The 27,584-nt window shown below is 47.2% G+C and overlaps 1 protein-coding gene across 1 annotated transcript in view; it reads left to right on the forward strand.

Annotated features, from left to right (window-relative positions):
• Positions 1–27,302, forward strand: part of LOC144487552 (uncharacterized) — a 119,737-nt gene extending 92,435 nt beyond the window's left edge. Inside the window, exons 6-8 of the mRNA XM_078205640.1 lie at positions 2,675–2,683; positions 5,402–5,644; positions 26,843–27,302. Of these exons, the coding sequence (XP_078061766.1) occupies positions 2,675–2,683; positions 5,402–5,644; positions 26,843–27,302 (712 nt within the window). The remainder of the gene's footprint in view (positions 1–2,674; positions 2,684–5,401; positions 5,645–26,842) is intronic.
• The last annotated feature ends 282 nt before the right edge of the window (positions 27,303–27,584 follow it).

A 27,584-nucleotide genomic window follows, 5' to 3' on the forward strand; every position in this document is an offset into this window, starting at 1 on the left:
AGATGACTGAATGAATCCCTCCCCACAGACAGAACAGGTGAACGGTCTCTCACCAGTGTGACTGCGCCGATGATTTTCCAGCAGGGAAGGGTAACTGAATCCTTTCCCACAGTCCCCACATTTCCACGGTTTCTCCATGATACTGGTGTCCTTATGTTTCTCCAGGTTAAACGATCAGTTGAAGCCTCATCCACACACAGAACATGTGTACAGTTTCTCCTTGCTGTGAATGGTGTGATGTTTTTTAAGGCTGTGTAACTGGATAAAGCTCTTTCCACAGTCAACTCACTGAAACACTCTCACTCGGGTGTGTGTGTATCTTGGTGCTTTTTCAGTCACACTGATGTTTGAAATCTTCTCCTCCAGACAGAAGACAAACATTTCTCCTTCCACGTTCAAAGTCTGAGGATATTTAAGTCCAAGTGAATCGAGACTCTGTCTGATTTTGATGTGATGTTTCTTCACCTCACCTGTAAAAGGAGTTTACAAAATTAATCACTGTCAGTCCAGGATAGAAATTTTGAACAGGCAATTCTAATTCTCTGGAAAATTTCTTCCTCTCTTGTTCCCCAAATCAATAAATTCCTGTCCCACAAACTCTCCCTCCTCCCTGGGCTGAAATCCAAACCCATCTCACCATTTCTTTTCTCCACTCCCAGTTTGCTCCCTCCCTCTCCTCTGTCTGGGTTCAGTTCTGATGTGGAGATGCCGGCGTTGGACTGGGGTGAACACAGTAAGAGTTTTAACAACACCAGGTTAAAGTCCAACAGGTTTATTTGGTAGCAAACACCTAATGGTAGCTAATGGTGTTTGCTACCAAATAAACCTGTTGGACTTTAACCTGGTGTTGTTAAAACTCTTATTGGGTTCAGTTCTCCAGCTGCTGTCTGCAGACTGACAATAAAACCAATGGCTCTTATTGGGGGTGTTGGGGCCTCCAGCGGGTGTTTGTGAATCCTCCCCGCCCACCTCCCAGGGTTTCCTTCCTTCCCAGAGATCAGAGTCCTCATTGATTTGAGGCCAAAGTGTAACCTCTTATTTATTGTCCCCCTCCCCCATCCTCTGATGTGAACCATCCTCCAGTGGCTGAGCCAGGATGGGGCCGTTAACCTGGGCCTGTTCCCGGGAGGGAGGGAGGGAGAAGCCCCGCAGCTGCAAACCAGGGAGCTGACAATGATTCTGAAGGGTTTGCGGATCCACAAAGTGTTTCCAAATCCTCCCAGCCACCGCCTAACGCTGACTCCGCTTCTCCGGGACAAACAAGCGCCAAGGACAGCAATGACACTGCGCATGCTTCACATCACATGCCCGGGCACTGATTGACGGCAGCGCCGGACCAATAGGAAGAGGGGGCGGGGCTGGAGGACCGAGCTGGAGCAGCTGGTCCTCCAGCCAATCGGTGTGAATGAGGGGCGGGACCTGAAGCATGCGCAGTGCGGGTGAACCAGATAAACCTGTTGGACTTTAACCTGGTGTTGTTTGACTTGTTGCTGTGTTTACCCCAGTCCAAAGCCGGCATCTCCACATCAGTGCGGGTAATGGCGATGGACGGCCGGTTTTAGTTTGGAAGCGAGAGCAATACGAGGTAGAGGGCGGCGTGCGGGGAATGATAAATGTGGCGGGTGGGTGGAGAGGCTTTGTAAACATGTTGTTCAAACCCAAACCCCGGACAAGAACTTCCTGGTCCCCCGCTTTGTACCAAATGGAGCGGCAGCTTGTAGTGTTAGACCCGGGCTGACTGCCGCCATTGAGGCTGCATGTGGGAGGCCGGCAGGGATTGTGATCGGAGAGTGAAGCCCTGACGTCACAATGGAATGGGTGAGGGTGTGACGTCACAATGGAATGGGTGAGGGTGTGACGTCACAATGGAATGGGTGAGGGTGTGAGGTCACAATGGAATGGGTGAGGGTGTGATGTCACAATGGAATGGGTGAGGGTTCCAGATGAGCTGAGACTGGGCTGGAGTCGGGCGATGACACTGACATGTGGCCCGGTGGCACAGTGGTTAGTGCAGCTGCCTAACAGCGCCAGGGACCCGGGTTCAATTCCAGCCTCGGGTCACTGTCTGTGCAGAGTTTCTACATTCTCCCCGTGTCTGTGTGGGTTTCTTCCGGATGTTCCGGTTTTCCTTCCACAGTCCAAAGATGTGCCGGCGTTGGACTGGGGTAAGCACAGTAAGTAATCTCACAACACCAGGTTAAAATCCAACAGGTTTATTTGGTAGCACAAGCCACAAGCTTTCAGAGCGCTGCCCCTTCATCAGGTGAGTGGGAGTTCTTTTCACAAACAGGGCATATAAAGACACAAACTCAATTTACAAGATAATGGTTGGAATACGAGTCTTTAAACGTAATTAAGTCTTAAAGGTACAGACAATGAGAGTGGAGAGAGGGTTAAGCACAGGTTAAAGAAATGTGTATATTCTCCAGCCAGGACAGTTAGTGAGATTTTGCAAGCCCAGGCAAGTCGTGGGGGTTAAAGATAGTGTGACATGAACCCAAGATCCCGGTTGAGGCCATCCTCATGTGTGATTGACAGATCCATGCTCACTGCTTCTTGCCCTGGATGCAGAGAGCTGAAAATTTCCATGCAGGCTGCCAGACAGATAAATGTCTACATTACTGGAGTAAAAATGTGTGGAATATACAGACCGAATTCACTTCATTTCCTTCAGTTGCTGCAAGTCCCCAACTTCCCCCAGAATGAGGAAAGAATTGGAAAGGGGGAAACATTGATTTCCTCCCAGATGTTGACCAGAGGAGGGAGTTTCACTCTGAAGCTCATTGGACAACTTCCGCATTGTGACGTCACAATAGAGCCCTGCCTGAATCAGCCAATAGGAATCACTCTGCTCCGCGGTGACGTCTCTGGGTTCCAGTGCGCAGGCCCGGGCGCGCGGACCCAGGAGCCCCGCCCCCACCCATTGTTCCCCTCCCCCGACACCACATCGAGCCAAGGTTTCCAGGCAACCGGCTGACGGCTCCGGCAAGAGCGAGAAACCGCTCAGTGAGCTCTCCCTCCCCCCGGCCCAGGACGACACATGTGCGAGGGAGAGGGGAAGCTGCGCATGTGCGGGGGAGAACCCACCCTCTGATCTTCATGCTGAGGTGTTGACCAATGGGAAGAGTTGGAGGACCGGAAGGACTCTGGTCTTCCAGCCAATCAGAGCGTGGGCTTTGTGTGAATGAAGATTGATCTTCAGACAGACTCAAACTTCCTCCAGTCTCAAACATCTGTGAGTAAAACACTTTCTCTTCATCCCCTTTCCATTTCTTATCTCATTCTGGGGGAAATTGTGGACTTGCAGCAACTGAAGAGAAAGGAAGTGAATCCAGGGAGGGTGCAGACTCTGGAAAGGTTGGTCCAGGTTTCTCTCTCTCTCGAACCAGAAAATGATCCATTTCTGCCCACTGTTTGCTGTTAGCCAATCTTCTATCCACGCCAATATGTCATCCCCACAGCATGAACTTTTATTTGCTGCAATAACCTTTCATGTGGCACCTCATCAAATATCTTCTGGAAATCTGAGTACAGCACATCCACCGGTTTCCCTTTATCCAATTCCCGATGGGGAATTTTAGAAAATTGAACAACACATCAACTATCTCACTCTGTTAAGACCCGAGAATGAAGCCCAGCAGGACCCGAGGACTCATCAGCCCACAGCTCCAACAGTTTGCTGAGGACCACTTCCCTGGGAATTGTGCTTTTTCAGAGTTCATCCCACACTTCTGTTTTCTGATTTCCAGCTGTTTCTGAGTTTTAACTGTATCCTCTATTGTGAACACCGAGGCAAAATACTTGTTCAATTCATCTCCCAGCTCCTTATTTTTCATTATCAATTCCTGGACTCACTTTCTATTAGACAGTTAAGAAATGAGGTGGAGCAAGTGACTGAAGTGTCAGTCGGGGAGCACTATTGGGAGCACCAATAGTTTCAAAATAGTTCTGGAAAAAGATAGGACAGGTCCACAGGTCAAGGCCCTAAACTGGAGCAGGGCCACTTTTGTGGGCATTAGGCAGGATCGAGCAGATGTCGATTAGGTGAATTTGTTTGAAGGGAAAGGAATGACTGGCAAATGGGAGGTTTTAAAAGTGTGATATCAAGAGTCCAGGGGCAGTATATTCCTGTTAAGATGCAGGGAAAGAATGGTAAATTTAAGGATCTCTGGCAGACAAGGGACATTGAGGCTCTGGTCAGGTAAAAGAAGGAAGCATACATTGGGTTTAGGCAATCGGGGACAAGTGAATCACTCTGACTATAAAAAGTGTAAGAAAATACTGAAGAGGGAAATCAGGAGGACAAAAAGAGGGTATGATATGGATCTGGCAGGTAAGATTAAAGAAAATTCCAAGAGGTTCTATAGCTATATTAAGAGTAAGACGGTGGCTAGAGAGAGAATAGATCCCCTTAAAAATCAGTATGGCCATCTGTGTGTGGAGCTACAGGAGATGGGTGAGATTTTTAATGAATACTTCTCCTCTGTGTTTACTGCAGAGAGCACCATGGGGGCTAAAGAAGTAAGGGAAACAAGTGGTGATGTCTTGGGCACACGCATGTTACTTGGGAGGAGGTATCTGCAGCCTTATAAAAGCAAATTACTGCGGATGCTGGCGTCTGAAGCCAAGGGAGAAAATGCTGGAAAATCTCAGCAGGTCTAGCAGCATCTGTAAGGAGAGAAAAGAGCTGATGTTTCTTGTCTAAATGACCCTTTGTCAAAGCTCTGAAACATCAGTTCTTTTCTCTCCATCCAGGTGCTGCCAGACCTGCTGAGAATGGGGAGAGAGTGTGTGGAATGGAGATTTACAGCTTTTGGGGAATGAGAGAGGAAAGAATGTTCCATAGAAATTGTCTGTTCTGAATTTCTATCCTGTACTGACACTGATGACTTTTGGAAACTCATTTTCAGGATATTGAAAGAGGAATCACAGGCCGAAATCTCAAACGTCACGTCTAGGCGTGACAGAATCGTGTTCCTTGGGACCTCAATATCATCGGACTTTGAATCCAGAAGGAGAAATGATTGTCCAGTCTGTCGATTTGAAAAGATTTGAAATGTCAGTGTGAGTGAAAAAGCACCAACACACTGCCACACTTGAGTGAGAGTGTTCCAATGCACTGACTAAAGAGCTTTAACCAGTTACACAGTCTGAATAAATATCACACCATTCACAGCGGGTAGAGACTGTAATCTTGTCGTGTGTGTGGACGAAGTTTCAACTGATTGTCCACCCAAGAATGAGGCAAGGAAACCTGCACCATGGAGAAACCATGGAAATGTGGGGACTGTGGGAAGGGATACAGAGCCCCATGTCTGCTGGAAGCTCATCGGCGCAGCCACACTGGGGAGAGGCTGTACATCTGCTCTCAGTGTGAGAAGGGATTTAATCAGTTCTCCAGCTTACGGACACACCAACGAGTTCACACTGGGGAGAGACCATTCACCTGCTCTCAATGTGGGAAGGGATTCATTCAGTCATCCCACCTGCAGACACACCAGCGAGTTCACACTGGGGAGAGGCCATTCACCTGCTCTCAGTGTGGGAAGGGATTCACTCAGTTATCCAGCCTGCAGACACACCAGCGAGTTCACACTGGGGAGAGACCATTCACCTGCTCTCAGTGTGGGAAGGGATTCACTCGGTTACCCGACCTGCGGACACACCAGCGAGTTCACACAGGGGAGAAACCATTCACCTGCTCTCAGTGTGGGAAGGGCTTCACTCGGTCATCCACCCTGCGGACACATCAGCCAGTTCACACTGGGGAGAGGCCATTCACCTGCTCTCAGTGTGGGAAGGGTTTCAGCATTTCATCCCGGCTGCTGAGACACCAGCGAGTTCACGAGTGATGACAGGGGTTGGATTCTGCTGTTATTGTTTCTGCTCTCAGTTGCATCCAGGATTGCATTTTGTTCATTCTCACAGTTGGTCAATGGGAAGGGTCAGAGGGTTTCTTTGTGCTGGACTGGCCGGTCTCAGCCTCCAGTGGGCTGATGCTCTTTGAACCTTTTTGTGAATACCTGGTTTCAAATGTCACAAGGATCACAGAGTGACAGGGTGTTAGGAAGTTTAGAGATATTTAGTCAGAAGAAAACAGAGGTTGGCAGTGCAAAGGTACATTTCTGAATGGAGGGCTGTGACAACTGACATTCCTCAGCGATCAGTGCTGGGACTTTTGCTGTTTGTAATATATATAAATGATTTGGAGGAAAATGTAACTGGTTTGATTGGTAAGTTTGTGGACGACACAAAGGTTGGTGGAATTGTGGATAGCGATGGGGACTGGCAGAGGATACAGCAGGATATAGATCAGTTGGAGACTTGGGCAGAGAGATGGCAGATGAAGTTTAATCCGGACAAATGTGAGGTAATGCATTTTGGAAGGTCTAATACAGATGGGAAATATACAGTAAATGGGCGGCACGGTAGCACAGTGGTTAGCACTGCTGCTTCACAGCTCCAGGGTCCCGGGTTCAATTCCCGGCTCGGGTCACTGTCTGTGTGGAGTTTGCACATTCTCCTCATGTCTGCGTGGGTTTCCTCCGGGTGCTCCGGTTTCCTCCCACATCCAAAGATGTGCAGGTTAGGTTGATTGACCAGGTTAAAAATTGCCCCTTAGAATCCTGGTATGCGTAGATTAGTGGGTAAATGTGTGGGGGTAGGGCCTGGGTGGGATTGTGGTCGGTGCAGACTCGATGGGCCGAATGGCCTCCTTCTGCACTGTGGGGTTTCTGTGATTCTGTGATTCTGAGAACCCTTCAGAGTATTCATAGGCAGAGGGATCTGGGTGTACAGGTGCACAGGTTATTGAAAGTGGCAATGAGGTGGAGAAGATAATCAAGAAGGCATACGGCATGCTTGCCTTCATCGGCCGGGGCATTGAGTTTAAAAATTGGTAAGTCATGTTGCAGCTTTATAGAACCTTAGTTAGACCGCACTTGGAATATAGTGTTCATTTCTGGTCACCACACTACCAGAAGGAAGTGGGGGCTTTGGAGAGGGTACGGAAAATATTTACCAGGATGTTGCCTGGTATGGAGGGCATTAGCTATGAGGAGAGGTTGGAGAAACTTGGTTTGTTCTCACTGGAACGACGGAGGTTGAGGGGGGCGACCTGATAGAAGTCTACAAGATTATGAGGGTCATGGACAGAGTGGATAATCAGACGCTTTTTCCCAAGGTGGAAGAGTCAATTACGAGAGGCATAGGTTTAAGGTGCGAGGGGCAAGGTTTAAAGGAGATGTACAAGGCAGGTTTTTTACACAGAGCGTGGTGGGTGCCTGGAACCCGTTGCCGGGGAAGGTAGTGGAAGCAGATACGGCAGTGACTTTTAAGATGTGTCTTGACAAATATATGAATAGCATAGGAACAGAGGGATATGGTCCCCGGAAAGGTAGGGGGTTTTAGTTCAGACGGGCAGCATGGTTGCTCCAGGCTTGGAGGGCCAAAGGGCTTGTTCCTGTGCTGTAATTTTCTTTGTTCTTCATTCTGTTTGGAACATCCCAAATGCCCATCCAATTTCCTTTTTAATTGTTTATTGTCGCTACTTCCTCCACCCTCGGAGGCAGCGAGTTCCAGGTCATCACCATTCACTGCATCAGAATATTCTTCCTCACATCTCCACCGCCCTCCCCCCCCCGCCCCCCACTCCCCCCCCCGCCCCCCACTCCCCCCACTCCCCCTCCCTTGCATCTCTGACCCAAAACAAGAAATCTGTGTCCCCCCTCGTCCTTGTCCCATCAGCTAATGGGAACAGCTTTTCTTTGTCCACCTTATCTCAACCTGTCAGAACCTTGTGCACCTCTATCAAATCTCCCCTCAACCTCCTTTGCTCCAAGGAAAACAACCGCAGCCTGACATTGACAATAAAGAACAAACTAACAGAATATGTTAATACCTGAAACCAAATGGGAATGTTTAATTTCTGTTTTAAAGATATTGTGAATGTATTGTCCTGGACAATAAAGGAATTTGAATAACTCACCTTGGGTGTGGTTGAATGGAATATATCAATCTGGTATCCACCTACAGTCTAGTGAAAGTCTGGAATATGTAGCTGGAAGTCCCTTCCTAACAGCACTGTGGGTGTACGTACACCTCAGGCATTGCAGCAGTTCAAGAAGGCACCCTTGGGGTTGGGGTTGACCATGGCCAAGGCAGCTACATACAGCCACATATTCTGTTATAATTGAAGGACTGCAGATTGAATGTGAGGCATTGTGGGACTGGACTATCTTGACCACATTCCTGTGACTGCCCGGAAACTCATGTGTCTATTTTAAAGAACAAAGAACAATACAGCACAGGAACAGGCCCTTCGGCCCTCCAAGCCTGCACCGATCATGTGTTCCGAACGAGACCATCCGTTTGTATCCCTCTATTCCCAGTCTGTTCATGTGGTTATCATTAAAATACGTCCCCTGCATATCTATATTGAACCTTGCCCGCCTTACCTTGAACTTGTGACCCCTTGTGTTTGTCATTTCTGACCTGGGAAAAAGCTTCCAACTGTTCACCCTATCTATGCCCTTCATAATTTTATAAACCTCTACTCGGTTGCCCCTCCACCTCTGTTTTTCCAGGGAGAACAACCCTAGTTTACTCAATCTCTCCTCATAGCTAATACCCTCCATACCAGGCAACATCCTGGTAAACCTTTTCTGCACTCTCGCCAAAGCCTCCACGTCCTTCTGGTAGTGTGGCGACCAGAACTGGACGCAGTATTCCAAATGTGGCCGAACCAATGTTCTATACATCTGCACCATCAGACCCCAACTTTTATACTCTATGCCCCGTCCAATAAAAGCAAGCATGCCATATGCCTTCTTCACCACCCTTTCCACCTGTGTTGCCACCTTTAAGGTTCTGTGGACTTGCACATCCAGATCCTTCTGCGTGTCTATACTCCTGATGGTTCTGCCATTTATTGTATAGCTCCCCCTGCATTAGATCTACCAAAATGCATCACTTCGCATTTATCTGGATTAAGTTCCATCTGCCATTTCTCCGCCCAATTTTCCAGCCTATCTATGTCCTGCTGTATTCTCTGACAATGTTCATCACAATCCACAACTCCAGCAATCATTGTGTCGTCCGCAAACTTACGAATCAGACCAGCTACATCTTCTTCCAAATCATTTATATATATCACAAACAGCAGAGGTCCCAATACAGAGCCCTGCGGAACACCACTAGTCACAGACCTCCAATCAGAAAAAGACCCCTCCACTGCTACCCTCTGTCTTCTATGGCCAAACCAGTTCTGTACCCATCTAGCGAGCTCACCTTTGATCCCGTGAGATTTAACCTTTTGCACCAGCCTGCCATGAGGGACCTTGTCAAATGCTTTACTAAAATCCATGTAGACGACATCCACGGCCCTTCCCTCATCAGTCATTTTTGTCACCGCCTCAAAAAACTCAACCAAATTTGTGAGGCATGACCTCCCTCGCACAAAACCATGTTGTCTATTGCTAATGAGATTATTCAGTTCTAAATGTGTACAGATCCTATCTCTAAGAATCTTCTCCAACAATTTCCCTACCACGGACGTCAAGCTCACTGGCCTATGATTACCCGGGTTATCCTTGCTACCCTTCTTAAATAACAGGACCACATTTGCTATTCTCCAATCCTCTGGGACCTCACCTGTGTCCAATGAAGAAACAAAGATTTTTGTGAGAGGCCCAGCAATTTCATCTCTTGTCTCTCTCAGTAACTGGAAGTCCCTTCCTAACAGCACTGTGGGTGTACGTACACCTCAGGCATTGCAGCAGTTCAAGAAGGCACCCTTGGGGTTGGGTTGACCATGGCCAAGGCAGCTACATACAGCCACATATTCTGTTATAATTTAAGGACTGCAGATTGAATGTGAGGCATTGTGGGACTGGACTATCTTGACCATATTCCTGAGACTGCCCGGAAACTCATGTGTCTATTTTAGTTTATAATTGAGGATTTCTGGGAATAAGTTAAATGCGGAAATATTAAGCATAGCCTGGAGGAATTTGGAATAACTGAGAATTTTATCCCCAGATAAAGAACAAAGATTTTGCTGGTGTTTGGGTGTAACGTGTTTGGGATTTTAAATCAACAAAGATGTTGCCTCTCCCTTGGACATGCGCAGTCCCGGACCGCCCGCCGCGCGACGGGTAGAGCGTTTTCTGCAGCGCGATGGAGTGTGGGAGGTGCAGCCGCCATTACGCATCCGGACCGCAGTCTCCAAAACCCTGGGACTGGAATGGAAAGTGGGGCGCAGTGACCCCGCCCTTTTACAAAGTACACATGGGGTATCACTGGATTGGATTGGAACGTCACCTTATCGCAAAACAGGTTGTTAACTTTAGGTGAAATGATTTAGAGAACTGGGTGACATATTGGGGAGGGCAATCGGTGAGTATGAGACTGAAGTCGAGAGTCAGCACCTTCAGGGGAGGAAAATTGGAGAAAAAGCAAGAGGAGGATATTAGGATGACTTAATGTTACAATCAATAGGTCTGCGTGGATTTCCCCCGGGGCTCCGCTTTCCTCCCACAGTCTGAAAGACATGCTGGTAGGTGCATTGACCCCAACAGGCACTGGAAGGTGGCGACTCGGGGAATTTCACAGTAACTTCATTGCAGTGTCAATGTAAACCTTGCTTTTGACTAATAAATAAACGTTACTTTAGGAAGGAGGGAATGTGTGGGGACAGAGATTTATAATTTGAGATGAAGAAGGATTTTCTGTGAGAACGAGATTTGTCAGTTCCGGATTTCTATCCTGTAATCACAGTGCTGACTTGATGATGTCAACCCTATCACACTCATTAAAGTCCCTATCAGGTCAATCTTCAGCCTTCTCTTTCCTGGAGAAATTATCCCCAGCCTGTTCAATCCATCCTGTGACTTAAACACACTCAGCTCTGCTAACATCCTTGTGAATCTTTTTTGAACTTTAATAGAGCTCTTCTGTCAGTTTTAAAGGGATATACTATTAATATTTAAACTTAATTTGATTTGGTTACAACAGCATGGTAACTCAGTTCCATATTGACGCTCTCAATGCTTTAATTTGAAAGGGACTTAACCATCAAAAAAAGCCTCTGAAATAGCAAATGAGTTGAAATTTATTTTTTAAAAAGGTACAATGATGAAGGAGTACAAAATAAAGGGAAAGACTCTTCGCACGGTAGAGGATCAGAAGGACCTTGGGGTCCGGGTCCAGAGGATTCTAAAATCGGCCCCGCAGGTGGAGGAGGTGGTTAAGAAGATGGATGGTGTGCTGGCCTTTATCAATCAAGGGATTGAGTTTAGGAGTCTGGGGATAATGATGCAGCTATATAAGACCCTCGTCAGACCCCAATTGGAGTACTGTGCTCAGTTCTGGTCGCCTCACTATAGGAAGGATGTGGAAAAGATTGAAAGGGTGCAGAGGAGATTTACAAGGATGTTGCCTGGATTGAGTGGCATGCCTTATGAGGATCGGCTGAGGGAGCTCGGTCTTTTCTCCTTGGAGAGACGAAGGATGAGAGGAGACCTAATAGAGGTGTATAAGATGTTGAGAGGCATAGATCGGGTGGACTCTCAAAGGTTTTTTCCCAGGGTGGAAATGTCTGCTACGAGAGGACACAGGTTTAAGGTGCTGGGGGGTAGGTACAGGGGAGATGTTAGGGGTAAGTTTTTCACACAGAGGGTGGTGGGCGAGTGGAATCGGCTGCCGTCAGTGGTGGTGGAGGCGAACTCAATAGGGTCTTTTAAGAGACTCCTGGATGAGTACATGGAGCGTAATAGGATGGAGGGTTATAGGTAGGTCCAGAAGATAGGGATGTGTTCGGCACAACTTGTGGGCCGAAGGGCCTGTTTGTGCTGTAGTTTTTCTATGTTTCTATGAAGTACACAAGCGACTTTTATCACTTCAAATGGGTGGCCACCCCTGTAGAAATATGAATTTTCCTCAGGTTCCTGATCCAAAGGCGATTTCCCAAAATCCTGCCCCAGGGGCATTCAGTACCTCCACAACCAGAGTCCAACCTGCAAAGCCCAAGTTCACTCATTCTAACGCAGCTCTCAGCTGCAATACAGATATCAATGCTGTACTGTTAGTCAGAATACAAAACATTGGTCTAAAATTCCTATCTTGCCGATTAAAACTTCACCCAAGGTTTGTCTGTAATCTAGAAACTGTTTGTTCCTCAAACAAGTAAACAACCTTGCTGATATTAGAACCTTGATGTAGAACATTTGACAAACATGTGATTTTACTCTAATGCAGGGGTGTTACATCTATCACCCCTTTTACTAAATCATAAGAACATAAGAAATAGGAGCAGGAGTAGGCCATCTAGCCCCTCGAGCCTGCCCCGCCATTCAATAAGATCATGGCTGATCTGAAGTGGATCAGTTCCACTTACCCGCCTGATCCCTATAACCCCTAATTCCCTTACCGATCAGGAATCCATCTATCCGTGATTTAAACATATTCAACGAGGTAGCCTCCACCACTTCAGTGGGCAGAGAATTCCAGAGATTCACCACCCTCTGAGAGAAGAAGTTCCTCCTCAACTCTCTCCTAAACCGACCCCTCTTTATTTTGAGGCTGTGCCCTCTAGTTCCAGTTTCCTTTCTAAGTGGAAAGAATCTCTCCACCTCTACCCTATCCAGCCCCTTCATTATCTTATAGGTCTCTATAAGATCCCCCCTCAGCCTTCTAATTTCCAACGAGTACAGACCCAATCTGTTTAATCTCTCCTCATAAGCTACACCCCTCATCTCCGGTATCAACCTGGTGAACCTTCTCTGCACTCCCTCCAAGGCCAATATATCCTTTCGCAAATAAGGGGACCAAAACTGCACACAGTACTCCAGTTGCGGCCTCACCAGTGCCTTGTACAGTTGCAGCAAGACCTCCCTGCTTTTATATTCCATCCCCCTTGCGATAAAGGCCAACATTCCATTCGCCTTCTTGATCACCTGCTGCACCTGCAGACTGAGTTTTTGCGATTCGTGCACAAGGACCCCCAGGTCCCTCTGCACAGTCGCACAATGTAATTTTTCTCCATTTAAATAATATTCCAATTTACTATTATTTCTTCCAAAGTGGATAACCTCACATTTGCTAACGTTATACTCCATCTGCCAGATCCTCGCCCACTCGCTCAGCCTATCCAAATCTCTCTGCAGACTTTCCGCATCCTCCACGCAATTCGCTTTCCCACTCACCTTCGTGTCATCAGCAAACTTGAATACCCTAGATTCAGTCCCCTCCTCCAGATCATCTATGTAAATGGTAAACAATTGAGGCCCCAGCACCGATCCCTGCGGCACGCCACTGGTCACCAACTGCCAACCAGAAAAGCACCCATTTATCCCAACTCTCTGCTTCCTGTTAGATAGCCAATCCCCAATCCACGCCAACACCTTACCCCTAACTCCGTGTACCCCAATCTTCTGCAGTAACCTTTTGTGAGGCACCTTATCGAACGCCTTCTGGAAATCTAAAAACACCACATCCACCGGTTCCCCTCTGTCAACCGCACTAGTGACATCTTCATAAAAGGCCAGTAGATTCGTCAAACACGACTTTCCCTTCATGAATCCATGCTGCGTCTGCTTGATCGAACCATTATGGAACCATATGATGGGGGTTTTTCTCAGAGGCTAAGTATTGAGCTGAACCCGGCTAATACAATGATTTGAAAAAGACAGTATACTGGTTAAAGGCATTATTTATTGACCAACATGCGCTGGGAGAAAGGCAGCCGAGCAGTCCAACTCCTTTCTAAAGTTACAATACATTGGCCGCGTAGTTATACTATTTTGAAAGTTCATTTCACCCGCCCACTCTGTCATCCTAACTGGATGCTCCAATCGTGTTCGTGTACAATATTTACCTTGGCCAATAACATCCGATCTTCTGGAAGAATGGAAATTCATTGGTCTGTAGAATCTGAAAGTTCCTGCCCACTGTTACTTTGCAACTTTCACTTACATAGGTCCATAGGGTTCAAAGGTTGCTTTCTAACAGACTCTCAGCAACTTCTATTACATAGGTTATAGGGTTCAAAAGTTCCTTTCCACTGTCTGCTGAGCCATCCCTTATCAGTAAAAAATGAATAATTCTATTCATTCTAGTGTCTGGGAAGCGTTTACTTTTATAACTCATACTGATAAAAACTGTGCTCTGTGGCTTCACTGTTCTGACAGAATGTGGCTTGTCTCACTCAGCTTTTATCCCATTATGCTTTAGGGCAGTCTGCAGTTTGGCCAAGGTATACATTTTAGTACAAAAAGTACATATTTAAATTTGAAATACATGTTTAAATTCTCTACCAGTGGTTATATGTGTCTCTATGCAGACAGTACCTTTGTATAATATAAATAAGGCATGTTGTAGTCCTTATTCTACGTTAGTCTAAGTCAGTCCACCATGTTTCAATAGCCTATTCTGAACCCCTCGAACAAAATAACTTTAAAAAACTTAAAGTTTATAATTAGTCTCAAGTAAGCTTACATTGACACTGCAATGAAGTTACTGTGAAAAATCCCCTCTCTAACAACAAAATAAACTTGATTTTAAACTTCATCTATTAATTGTTTTGTTATATTCTCAACCTATTTGAATTTGATCAGGTTTTGTTAGGGATGGGTAATTTCTATTCTTTATAAACTGGATCACTCATTTTCTTAATTCTACATGGGCTCGGAGAATGAGAACACAGACTCTATCATCCAGATGTTGCCTGGTATGGAGGGGAGATCCTATGAGGAGAGGCTGAGGGATTTGGGATTGTTTTCGCTGGAAAGGCGGCGGCTAAGAGGGGATCTTATTGAAACATATAAGATGATTAGAGGTTTAGATAGGGTGGATAGTGATAGCCTTTTTCCTCTGATGGAGAAATCCAGCACGAGGGGGCATGGCTTTAAATTGAGGGGGGGTAGTTATAGAACCGATGTCAGGGGTAGGTTCTTTACCCAGAGGGTGGTGAGGGATTGGAATGCCCTGCCAGCATCAGTAGTAAATGCGCCTAGTTTGGGGGCGTTTAAGAGATCCGTAGATAGGTTCATGGACGAAAAGAAATTGGTTTAGGTTGGAGGGTCACAGTTTTTTGTTTTTTTTTTAACTGGTCGGTGCAACATCGTGGGCCGAAGGGCCTGTTCTGCGCTGTAATGTTCTATGTTCTATGTTCTATATCCTTTTTCTCCTTTTGCCACCACTTTCTCTCTGTTTTGCAGGAGGGTCGTGGGGATTCCAATCAGACCGAATCATTTATTATAAAAGTAAAACAAAAACAGAAAATGCTGGAAAATCCCAGCAGATCTGACAGCATCTGTAGAGAGAGAATAGAGCCAATGTTTCGAGTCTGGATGACAAAGAACAAAGAACAAAGAACAGTACAGCACAGGAAACAGGCCCTTCGGCCCTCCAAGCCTGTGCCGCTCCTTGGTCCAACTAGACCAATCGTTTGTATCCCTCCATTCCCAGGCTGCTCATGTGACTATCCAGGTAAGTCTTAAACGATGTCAGCGTGCCTGCCTCCACCACCCTACTTGGCAGCGCATTCCAGGCCCCCACCACCCTCTGTGTAAAAAACGTCCCTCTGATATCTGAGTTATACTTCGCCCCTCTCAGCTTGAGCCCGTGACCCCTCGTGATCGTCACCTCCGACCTGGGAAAAAGCTTCCCACTGTTCACCCTATCTATACCCTTCATAATCTTGTATACCTCTATTAGATCTCCCCTCATTCTCCGTCTTTCCAAGGAGAACAACCCCAGTCTACCCAATCTCTCCTCATAGCTAAGACCCTCCATACCAGGCAACATCCTGGTAAACCTTCTCTGCACTCTCTCCAATGCCTCCATGTCCTTCTGGTAGTGCGGCGACCAGAACTGGACGCAGTACTCCAAATGCGGCCTAACCAGCGTTCTATACAGCTGCATCATCAGACTCCAGCTTTTATACTCTATACCCCGTCCTATAAAGGCAAGCATACCATATGCCTTCTTCACCACCTTCTCCACCTGTGTTGCCACCTTCAAGGATTTGTGGACTTGCACACCTAGGTCCCTCTGTGTTTCTATACTCCTGATGACTCTGCCATTTATTGCATAACTCCTCCCTACATTATTTCTTCCAAAATGCATCACTTCGCATTTATCCGGATTAAATTCCATCTGCCACCTCTCCGCCCAATTTTCCAGCCTATCTATATCCTGCTGTATTGCCCGACAATGCTCTTCGCTATCCGCAATTCCAGCCATCTTCGTGTCATTCGCAAACTTGCTGATTACACCAGTTACACCTTCTTCCAAATCATTTATATATATCACAAATAGCAGAGGTCCCAGTACAGAGCCCTGCGGAACACCACTGGTCACAGACCTCCAGCCGGAAAAAGACCCTTCGACCACTACCCTCTGTCTCCTATGGCCAAGCCAGTTCTCCACCCATCGAGCCACTTCTCCTTGTATCCCATGAGCCTTAACCTTCTTAACCAACCTGCCATGTGGGACTTTGTCAAATGCCTTACTGAAATCCATATAGACGACATCCACGGCCCTTCCTTCATCAACCGTTTTTGTCACTTCCTCAAAAAACTCCACCAAATTTGTAAGGCACGACCTCCCTCTTACAAAACCATGCTGTCTGTCACTAATGAGATTGTTCCGTTCTAAATGCACATACATCCTGTCTCTAAGAATCCTCTCCAACAACTTCCCTACCACGGACGTCAAGCTCACCGGCCTATAATTTCCTGGGTTATCCCTGCTACCCTTCTTAAACAACGGGACCACATTCGCTATCCTCCAATCCTCAGGGACCTCACCCGTGTCCAAAGAAGCGACAAAGATTTCCGTCAGAGGCCCAGCAATTTCCTCTCTCGTCTCCCTGAGCAGTCGAGGATAGATGCCATCAGGCCCTGGGGCTTTGTCAGTTTTAATGTTCCCTAAAAAACCTAACACTTCCTCTCTCGTAATGGAGATTTTCTCTAACGGGTCAACACCTCCCTCCGAGACACTCCCGGTTAACACGCCCCTCTCCTTCGTGAATACCGATGCAAAGTATTCATTTAGGATCTCCCCTATTCCCTTGGGTTCTAAGCATAATTCCCCTCCTTTGTCCCTGAGAGGTCCGATTTTCTCCCTGACAACTCTTTTGTTCCTAACGTATGAATAGAATGCCTTAGGATTCTCCTTAATCCTGCCTGCCAAGAACATCTCGTGCCCTCTTTTTGCCCTTCTAACTCCCCGTTTGAGATCTTTCCTACTCTCTCTGTATTCCTCCAGAGCTCCATCTGTTTTCTGTTGCCTGGACTTAACGTACGCCTCCCTTTTCATTTTAATCAGATCCTCAATTTCCCTGGTTATCCACGGCTCTCGAATCCTACCTTTCCTATCTTTCCTTTTTACAGGCACATGCCTATCCTGCAGCCTTATCAATAGTTCCTTAAAAGACTCCCACATGCCAGACGCGGACTTACCCTCGAACATCCTCTCCCAATCAACATCCACCAATTCCTGCCTAATCCGGCTATAGTCAGCCTTCCCCCAATTTAGCACCCTGCCCGTAGGACAGCACTCATCCTTGTCCATTACTATCCTAAAGTTAACAGAGTTGTGGTCACTATTTGCCACATGTTCCCCTACCGAAACTTTGACGACCTGACCGGGCTCATTTCCCAGAACTAGGTCCAGTATAGCCCCCTCTCTAGTCGGGCTATCTACATACTGTTCCAAAGAACCTTCCAGTACGCATTTTACAAATTCCTCCCCGTCCGGTCCCCCAGCTCTAAGCACTTTCCAGTCTGTGCCAGGGAAATTAAAGTCCCCCACTACAACAACCCTATTTTTTCTGCACCTATCCAGAATCTCCTGACATATCCTTTCCTCCACTTCCCGTGGGCTGTTGGGTGGTCTGTAGTACACCCCCAGCATAGTGACTGCACCCTTCCTGTTTCTGAGTTCCACCCACAGCGACTCAGTACATGACCCCTCTAAGTTGTCTACCCTCTGCACCGCGGTAATATGCTCCTTAACTAATATCGCTACTCCCCCACCTTTTTTAGCCCCTCCTCTGTCTCGCCTAAAACACTGATACCCCGGAATATTCAGCTGCCAGTCCTGTCCTTCTTTTAACCAAGTTTCCGTCACCGCAACCACATCCAAATTCCGCACAAGCATTAAGGCCCTAAGTTCGTCTGTTTTACCCGTTACACTCCTCGCATTGAAGCAGATGCACTCCAGACCTCCAGGCCCAGTCAGGTCCTCCTCCTCCAGAGTGCTCCTCTTCTTAGCTAGCCTTGCCCTGGCCCCCAGCTCGACCCCAGCCTCAGTATTTACTGACCTCCTGTTTTGTTCCCCACCCCCCTGCCACACTAGTTTAAATCCTGCCGAAACACTCGAGCAAAACTCCCAGCCAGGATATTTGCTCCCTTCCAGTTAAGGTGTAACCCATCCTTTCTGTACAGTTGCCATCCTGACTTGAAGATTTCCCAGTTATCTATGAATTTAAAACCCTCCCTCTTGCACCAGTCCTTTAGCCACGCGTTCAACTGTAGAATCTCCCTGTTCCGAGCCTTCATGAGAGCTCCTATGAAGTGTCATCGAGACTCAAAATGTTGGCTCTATTCTCAAATCATTTTATCGATAGGTTTCTTGTTCTGAGTTTCCAAAAGACAGGTAAGAAATCTGTCTGGTGCTCACTCGAGCTCTGGATTTTTCACTGGCCATGCTTGGGTTGGATTATAACCATTAGAATCCACTCTTAGAGGTCCACTTTTCAGTCCAGTGCTACTTGGAGTGTACCGTCACTTCACCAACTACGGGTCACAAGACCTTCACAGTTCTTATCACAAATCTATGATAAAATAATTTAAGCAATGCCTGAGAATGGGCTTCTTAATCTACTTACCACCGTTTGTTGATTGGTCAGACCCCCTTTTTACAGATTTGGAAATCTCAGCCACTGAATATCAGCTGGTTATTCATAGATTCATAGAATCCTATTGTGCAGAAGGAGGCCATTTGGCCCATCGGGTCTGCACCGATCACAATCACACCCAGGCCCTATCCCCCATGCATTTACCCTGGCTCGTCCCCCTGACACCCGAGGCCAATCCACCTAACCCGCACATCTTTGGACTTTGGGAGGAAACCGGGGCACCCGGAGGAAACGGGGACACGGGGAGAATGTGCAGACTCCACACAGACAGTGACCCAAGCTGGGAATCAAACCCGGGTCCCTGGCGCTGTGAGGCAGCAGTGCTAACCACTGTGCCACCGTGCCGCCCCAGTTTAATTCTAACTCATTCTGAGTAAATATTCTCACCAGGTCCTCTTTCGGAGGCCTGCTGAGCAGCTTTAATGGTCCGTGATTGCAGAAATTGAGCAGTCACAGGAATGTGGTTAAGATAGTCCAGTCCCATAATGCCTCACATTCAATCTGCTGTCCTTCAATTATAACAGAATATGTGGCTGTATGTAGCTGCCTCGGCCATGATCAGCGCCAACACTGCCTTCCTGAACTGCTACAATGCCTGAGGTGTAAGTACACCCACAGTGCTGTTAGGGAGGGATTTCCAGCTACACATTCCTGACAAGATTCTGACAGGTTTAGATAAGGTGGACAAAGAAAAGCTGTTCCCATTGGCTGATGGGACAAGGACGAGGGGGACACAGATTTAAAGTTTTGAGTCAGAGATACAGGGGGGGATGCGAGGAAGAATAATTTGATGCAGTGAATGGTAATGACCTGGAACTCGCTGCCGACGAGGGTGGTGGAAGTAGAGACAATAAACAATTACAAAGGAAATTGGATGGGCATCTGGGGGGTTCCAAACAGAAATCCTTACGAATTATCTCTGAACTTCCTCACACCCTGTCACTCTGTGATCCTTGTGAAATTTGAAACCATGTATTTGCAACAAGACTCAAAGAGCATCAGCCCACTGGAGGCAAAGTCATGAGACCGGCCAGTCCAGCAGAAAGAAACCCTCCGACCCTCCCCATTGACCAACTGTGAGAATGAACAAAATGCAGTCCCGGATGTAACTGAGAGCAGAAACAAGAACAGCAGAATCCAACCCCTGGAATCACTCGTGAACTTGTTGGTGTTTCAGCAGCTGGGATGAAACTATGAATCCCTTTTCACACTGAGAGCAGGTGAACGGCCTCTCCCCAGTGTGAACTCGCTGGTGCTTCTGCAGGTTGGATGAATGAGTGAATCCCTTCCCACACTGAGAGCAGGTGAATGGTCTCTCCCCAGTGTGAACTCGTTGGTGTGTCTGCAGGTTGGACAACTGACTGAATCCCTTCCCACACTGAGAGCATGTTAAAGGCTTCTCCCCAGTGTGAACTCGCTGGTGTGTCTGCAGGTGGGATAATTGAGTGAATCCCTTCCCACACTGAGAGCAGGTGAATGGCCTCTCCCCAGTGTGAACCCGCTGGTGTCTCCTCATGCGGGAAGATTCACTGAATCCCTTCCCACACTGAGAGCAGGTGAACGGCCTCTCCCCAGTGTGAACTCGCTGGTGTGCCCGCAGGTTGGATGAATGAGTGAAACCCTTCCCACACTGAGAGCAGGTGAATGGTCTCTCCCCAGTGTGAACTCGCTGGTGTGCCCGCAGGTTGGATGAATGAGTGAATCCCTTCCCACACTGAGAGCAAGTGAATGGTCTCTCCCCAGTGTGAACTCGCTGGTGTGTCCGCAGCTCGGATAACTGACTGAATCCCTTGCCACATTGAGAGCAGGTGAATGGCCTCTCTCCAGTGTGACTGCGCCAATGAACTTCCAGTTCTGATGGGTATCTGTATCTCTTCCCACAGTCCCCACATTTCCATGGTTTCTCCATGGTGCAGTGTCCTTGCCTCTCTCTTTGGTGGACAATCAGTTGAAGCCTCGTTAACACACACACAACACGAGTGCAGTCTCTCCCCACTGTTAATGGTGTGATCTGTATTCAGCTCATTTGATTGTGGCAGTGTGTTGGTCCTTTTCCAGTCAAACTGACATTTAAAATCCTTTCAAATCGACAGACCAGACAATCATTTGTCCTTCTGGATTCAAAAGCTGATGATATTCAGGTCCCAAGGAATATGACTCTGTCAGATCTAGATGTGACGATTGAGATTTCTGCATGTGATTCCTCTTTCAATATCCTGTAAAACAAGTTTGCAAACGTCATCACTGTCAGTACAGGATAGAAATTCAGAACAGTCAGTTCTAGTTTCTATGGAACATTCTTTCCTCTCTCATTCCCCAAAAGCTCTAAATCTCCATCCCACACACTCTCCCTCCATTCTCACTCTGCTGTATCTAATATTCACCCTCCCGATTCTCCTGAAGGTGCTGATTGAAGCTGAATGACAGATCCATGCTCACTGCTTCTTGTCCAGCACAGAAATCAGAACAAATTGGAACTGCGATTGGCCACTTGGTCTATCGAGCCTTTTAAACCAGTCCGTGAGATCATTGGCTCATCTACCTCAGCATCATTCTCCCACCACTAAACCCATCTCCCTTGATTTCTTCAATATCTAGAAACCAATCGCTCTCTCTCTCTCTCCTGAAAATTCTTGATGACTGAGGCTCCACAGGCCGCCAGGGTAGAGAATTCCAAAGCTTCACCACATACTTGAATGAGGAAATCCCTCGTCATCTTAGCTTTCTCTCCATTTCCCCATATGTTCCCCATAAGCCTTGACAGTCTTGTCAGTCAAAACTCAGTCTAACTCATCCTGGAATATATTTAATGATTCTTAGCCTGCAATGATCTCTGTGGAAAGGAAATTCAAGAATAACAATTGCCTGAGGAGATGACTGGAAATAAATAACGTAGCTACATTTCTATATTACAAGACTATAAATAATAATAAATGTAATTTATTAGAGTCATAAATAATATATCTAATCTATATCATATAACAACACTCGACATGTCTCTATCCTATATTAATTTACTGTCCCCTTCAATGTCAGTAAGAAGTCTCACAACACCAATTAAAGTCCAACAGGTTTATTTGGCAGCAAAAGCCACACAAGCTTTTGGAGCGCTGCTCCTTCGTAATGTCAGCCATCGCCTGGGGAAACAAACCCTTTAATTGTGAACATTAGGAAAGGGACCATCCTTTTAGCCAGACAAATGAATGTGTCAAGCTGAGGGAGCAAAGGATGTCAATGTCTTTAAGAGAGAGAGAGAGACCTTGGCCAACCTTTCCAGAGTCTGCAGCCTCCCTGGATTCACTTCCTTTCCCTCCAGTTGCTGCAAGGCCCCAATTTCCCCCAGAATGAGAAAAGAAATGGAAAGGGGGAGAAAAGAAAGTGTTTTACTCACAGATGGTGCCGACAGGAGGAAGTTTCAGTCTGTCTGAAGCGCAATCTTCATTAACACAAAGCCCGCGCTCTGATTGGCTGGAGGACCAGCGTCGTTCCGGTCCTCCAACTCTTCCCATTGGCCATTACCTTAGCGTGACGGTCAGGGGGTGGGATCTCCGCCGCGCGGACTCGGGAGCCCCGCCCCCACCCATTGTTCCCCTCCCCCCACACCTCCTCGAGCCAAGGTTTCCAGGCAACCGGCTGATGGCTCCGGCCAGAGCGAGAAGCCGCTCGGTGATCTCCCCGTCCCCCTCCCCCCCCCCGGCCCGGGATTGCGCATGTCCAAGAGAGAGGGGACGCTGCGCATGTGCGGGGGAGCCCATCTCCTTACCGGCATGCTGATGTGTTGACCAATGGGAAGAGTGGAGGACCGGAAGGAGTCCGGTCCTCCAGCCAATCACATGTCCTCCATTGTGTGAATACGGAAGTTGGCCGATGAGCTTCAGACCAAAACCTCCTTCTCTGTGCAACATCTGGGAGGAAATCCATAGGTGTTCTTTCATCATGTGAAGGGCAGGAGGTGACCAGGGAAAGAATAGGGTCTATTAGGGAGCAATGTGGTAATTTGTATGAGGAGCTGGGAGACATTGGTAAGGTTTTAAATGAATACTTTGCATCTGTATTCACTATGGGGGAGGGTGATGTTGGTATAGAAAGCACAGTAAGAAGTCTCACAACACCAGGGTAAAGTCCAACAGGGTTATTTGGAATCATGAGCTTTTGGAGCGCTGCACCTTCATCACCTGATGTCATATAGAAAGCAGAGAGAGGCTTCAACAACTTAACATTGAGAGGGAGGTATTAACAGTTTCAACGGGGCCTAAAATTGTATAAATCCCTTACTCCAGATGAGATATATCCTAGGCTGCTGTGGGAGGCAAGGGAGGAGATTGCAGCGACTCTGACAACAATTTTCAAATCTTCTCTGGCCACAGGAGAGGTACAGTAAGGAGTCTAACACCAGGTTAAAGTCCTCCAGGTTTATTTGGTAGCAAACGCCACTAGCTTTCGGAGCGCTGCTCTTTCGTCGGGTGAGTAGGAGATCTCTGACTTTAACCTGGTGTTGTTAGACTCCTTACTGTGTTTACCCCAGTCCAATGCCGGCATCTCCACAACAGGAGAGGTGCCAGGGGAATGGAGGACAGCTGATATGGTACCATTAGTCAAGAAGGGAAGTCGGGGAAAAAACAGCAAAGTACAGGCCAGTGAGTCCAACTTCAGCAATAGGGAAAGTATTGCAAAAAGTTCTGAGGGACAGATTACTTTCCACTTGGGGAGTAAGGATTAATCAAGGATAGTCAACATGATTTTGGCAAAGGAAGATCATGTCTTACAAATTTGGTTGAACTTTTTGAGGAGGTGTGTAGATGAGGAGAGTGCATTTGATGTACTCTACATGGACTTCAGTAAGGCTTTTGACAAGGTCCCGCATGGGAGGCTGATGAAGAAGGTCCCATGGGATCCAGGGTAATTTGCTAAACTGGATGCAAAAGTTGCAGGAGTCAGAGGGGGATGGTCGAATGCTGTTTTTCTGATGAGCTGTCTGTGTCCAGTCGTGTTCCGCAGGATTAGCGCTGGGTCCCTTGTTTTTAGTGTAAGTTAATGATCTGGATGTGAATGTAGGAGGTATGATCAGTAGGTTTACAGATGGGACAAAATTGGTGATGTGGTAAATATCAAAGAGCAAAGCCTTAGATTACAGGATGATATCGACGGGGCAGCACGGTGGCACTGCTGCATCACACAACCAGAGACCTGGGTTTGATTCCCGGTTTGTGTCACTCTCTCTCTTTCTTCCCGTGTCTGCTTGGTTTCCTCTGGATTCTCCGGTTTCCTCCCACAATCCAAAAGACGTGCTTTAGGTTAGGTGCATTGGCCATGCTAAATTCTCCCTCAGTGTATCCGAACAGATGTTCACAGTGACTTCATTGCAGTGTTAATGTTAGCCTACTTGTGACACTAATAAATGAACTTTAAAACTTAAATTAGATGGGCAGAACAGTGGCAAAATGAATTCAGACCTGAAAAGTTTGAGGTAATGCATTTTGGGAAGACTAACAAGGTAATGCACAATAAATGGTCAGATCCGAGGAAGAACAGAGGATCAGAGGGACCTTGGTGTGCATGTCATAGATCTCCGAAGACAGCAGGACAGGGACACAATGTGGTTCAGAAGGCACATGGGATACTTGCCTTTATTACCGAGGCATTGAATATAAGGGCAGGGAGGTTATGATGGAGCTGTATAAAACACTGGATAGGCCACAGCTGGAGTACTGTGTGCAGTTCTGGTCGCCACACTATAGGAAGGATGTAATTGCACTGGAGAAGGTGCAGAGGAATCTCCCCAGGGTGTTGGCTGGGCTGGAGTGTTTCAGCTATCAAGAGAAACTGGATAGGCTGGCATTGTTTTTCTTGGAGCAGGGAAGGGTGAGGGGGACCTGATTGAGGTGTATACAATTCTGAGGGGCACAGATAGGGGGGATAGGAAGGAACTGTTCTCTTCAGTAGAGGGGTCAATAACCAGGGGCATGGATTAAAGCTCAGGGGCAGGAGGTTTATAGGAGATGTGAGGAAACATGTTTTCACCCAGAGGGTGGTGGGAATCTGGAACTCACTGCCTGAAACGGTGGTAGAGGTGGGAACCTTCACAACATTTAAGAAGAATTTAGATAAGCTCTTGAAATGCCTTAGCATACAAGGTTACGCACCAAGTATGGAAAATGGGATTAGAATAGAATGGTGCTTGATGGCCGGCGCAAACACGATGGGCCAAAGGGCCTCTTTCCATGCGGTAAAACTCTATGACCACCCACGTTGGCAGCAAGTTCAATATCATCATCAGTCACAACCCCCCTGTATCTTCACTCACTGAAACAATCCATTTAAAACATTTTTAGTTGAGAAATACAGTGATATTTCTGTTAGGCTGACATCCTGCATGGAGGCCTTCACGACACACGACAACGCAGAGTTGCTAAGCAGAGACTGATAGCCAAGTTCCGCACACATGAGGGCGGCCTCAACCGGGATCTTGGGTTCATGTCACACTATCTGTAACCCCCACGACTTGCCTGGGCTTGCAAAATCTCACTAACTGTCCTGGCTGGAGACAATACACATCTCTTTAACCTGTGCTTAATGCTCTCTCTGCTCACTTTGTCTGTACCTTTAAGACTTGATTACCTGTAAAGACTCGCATTCCAACCATTATTTTGTAAATTGACTTTGTGTCTTTATATGCCCTGTTTGTAAACAGAACTCCCAGTCACCTGATGAAGGGGCAGCGCTCCGAAAGCTTGTGGCTATTGCTACCAAATAAACCAGTTGGACTTTAACCTGGTGTTGTGAGACTTCTTACTATGTCCAGGACAGGAAGCAGTGAGCATGAATCTGTCAATTAGCCTCAATCAGCACCTTCAGGAGAATTGGGAGGGTGAATATTAGATACAGCAGAGTGAGAATGGAGGGAGAGTGTGTGGGATGGAGATTCACAGCTTTTGGAGAATGAGAGAGGAAAAATGTTCCATAGGAACTAGAATTGTCTGTTCTGAATTTCTATCCTGTACTGACACTGATGACTTTTTAAAACTCGTTTACAGGTTCCACAGAATCCATAGAATCCATAGAATCCCTATAGTGCAGAAGGAGGCCATTCGGCCCATCGAGTCTGCACCGACAACAATCCTGAAGGTTATCAGAAGGTGAGGATTTACAGAATGAAATTTGGAAACAAACGTCACATCTGACAGAGTCACTCAATTCATCGGGACCTCAATATCATCGACCTTTGAATCTAGAAGGAGAAATGTTTCTCTGCTCTGCCTGCTTTAGAAGACTTTAAACATCAGTGTGACTGGAAAAGCACTGACACACACACACCTGAGTGAGAGTGTTCCAGTGCACTGAGTGTGGAAAGAGCTTTAACCAGTGACATTCACAGCGGGGCGAGACTGTACCCGTGTTCTGTGTGAGATTTAAATGACTGTTTAACCTGGACAATCTCAAGGACACCCGCACCATGGAGAAACCGTGGAAATGTGGGGACTGTGAGAAGCGATTCAAAGCTCCATCTGATTTGGAAATTCATCGGCGTAGTCACACTGGGGAGAGGCCGTTCACCTGCTCTGTGTGTGGGAAGGGATTCACTCAGTTATCCAACCTGCTGAATCACAAAGTGACTCATACCAAGAAGAGCCCCTTTAAGAGCTCTGATTGTGGGAGTGGATTCAAAAGCTCGGGTGAACTGGTGTCCCACCAACGCATTCACACTGAGGAGAGACCGTTTAGTTGCTCTCACTGCACAAAGCGATTTAAATGGTCATCCAACCTGAGGACACACCAGCGAGTTCACACTGGGGAGAGGCCATTCACCTGTTCTCAGTGTGGGAAAGGATTCAGTCATTCATCCACCCTGCTGACACACCAGCGAGTTCACTCTGGGAAGAGGCCATTCACCTACTCTGCATGTGGGAAGGGTTTCACTAGGTTATCATACCTGTGGACACATCAGCGAGTTCACACTGGGGAGAGGCCATTCACCTGCTCTCAGTGTGGGAAGGGATTTGTTGCATTATCCAGCCTGCAGAGACACCAGCGACTTCATAGTGGGGAGAAACCGTTCATCTGCTCGGAGTGTGGGGAGGGATTTACTCAGTTATCCAACCTACAGACACACCAGCGAGTTCACACTGGGGAGAGGCCATTCACCTGCTCTCAGTGTGGGAAGGGATTCACTCAATTGTCCAGCCTGCAAACACACCAGCGAGTTCACACTGGGGAGAGGCCGTTCATTTGCTCTCAGTGTGAGAAGGGATTCACTGACTCATCCGGCCTGCAGAGACACCAGCGCATTCACACTGGGGAAAGGCCATTCACCTGCTCCCAGTGTGGGAAAGGATTTAGAGTTTCATCCCAGCTACTGAAACACCAACAAGTTCACGAGTGATTACAGTGGCGGGATTCTGCTGTTGTTGTTTCTGCTCTCAATTACATCCAGGACTGCATTTTGTTCATTCTCACAGTTGGTCAATGGGGAGGGTCGGGGGGTTTCTTTCTGCTGGACTGGTCGGTCTCACAACTTTGCCTCCAGTGGGCTGATGCTCTTTGAGTCTTGTTTCGAATACCTGGTTTCAGATTTCACAAGGATCACAGAGTGACAGAGTGTGAGGAAGTTCAGAGATATTTAGTCAGCATTTCTGTTTGAAACTCCCCCAGATGCCCATCCAAT

The sequence above is a fragment of the Mustelus asterias genome, unplaced genomic scaffold, assembly GCF_964213995.1.
Source record: "Mustelus asterias unplaced genomic scaffold, sMusAst1.hap1.1 HAP1_SCAFFOLD_870, whole genome shotgun sequence".
Classification (NCBI taxonomy): domain Eukaryota; kingdom Metazoa; phylum Chordata; class Chondrichthyes; order Carcharhiniformes; family Triakidae; genus Mustelus; species Mustelus asterias.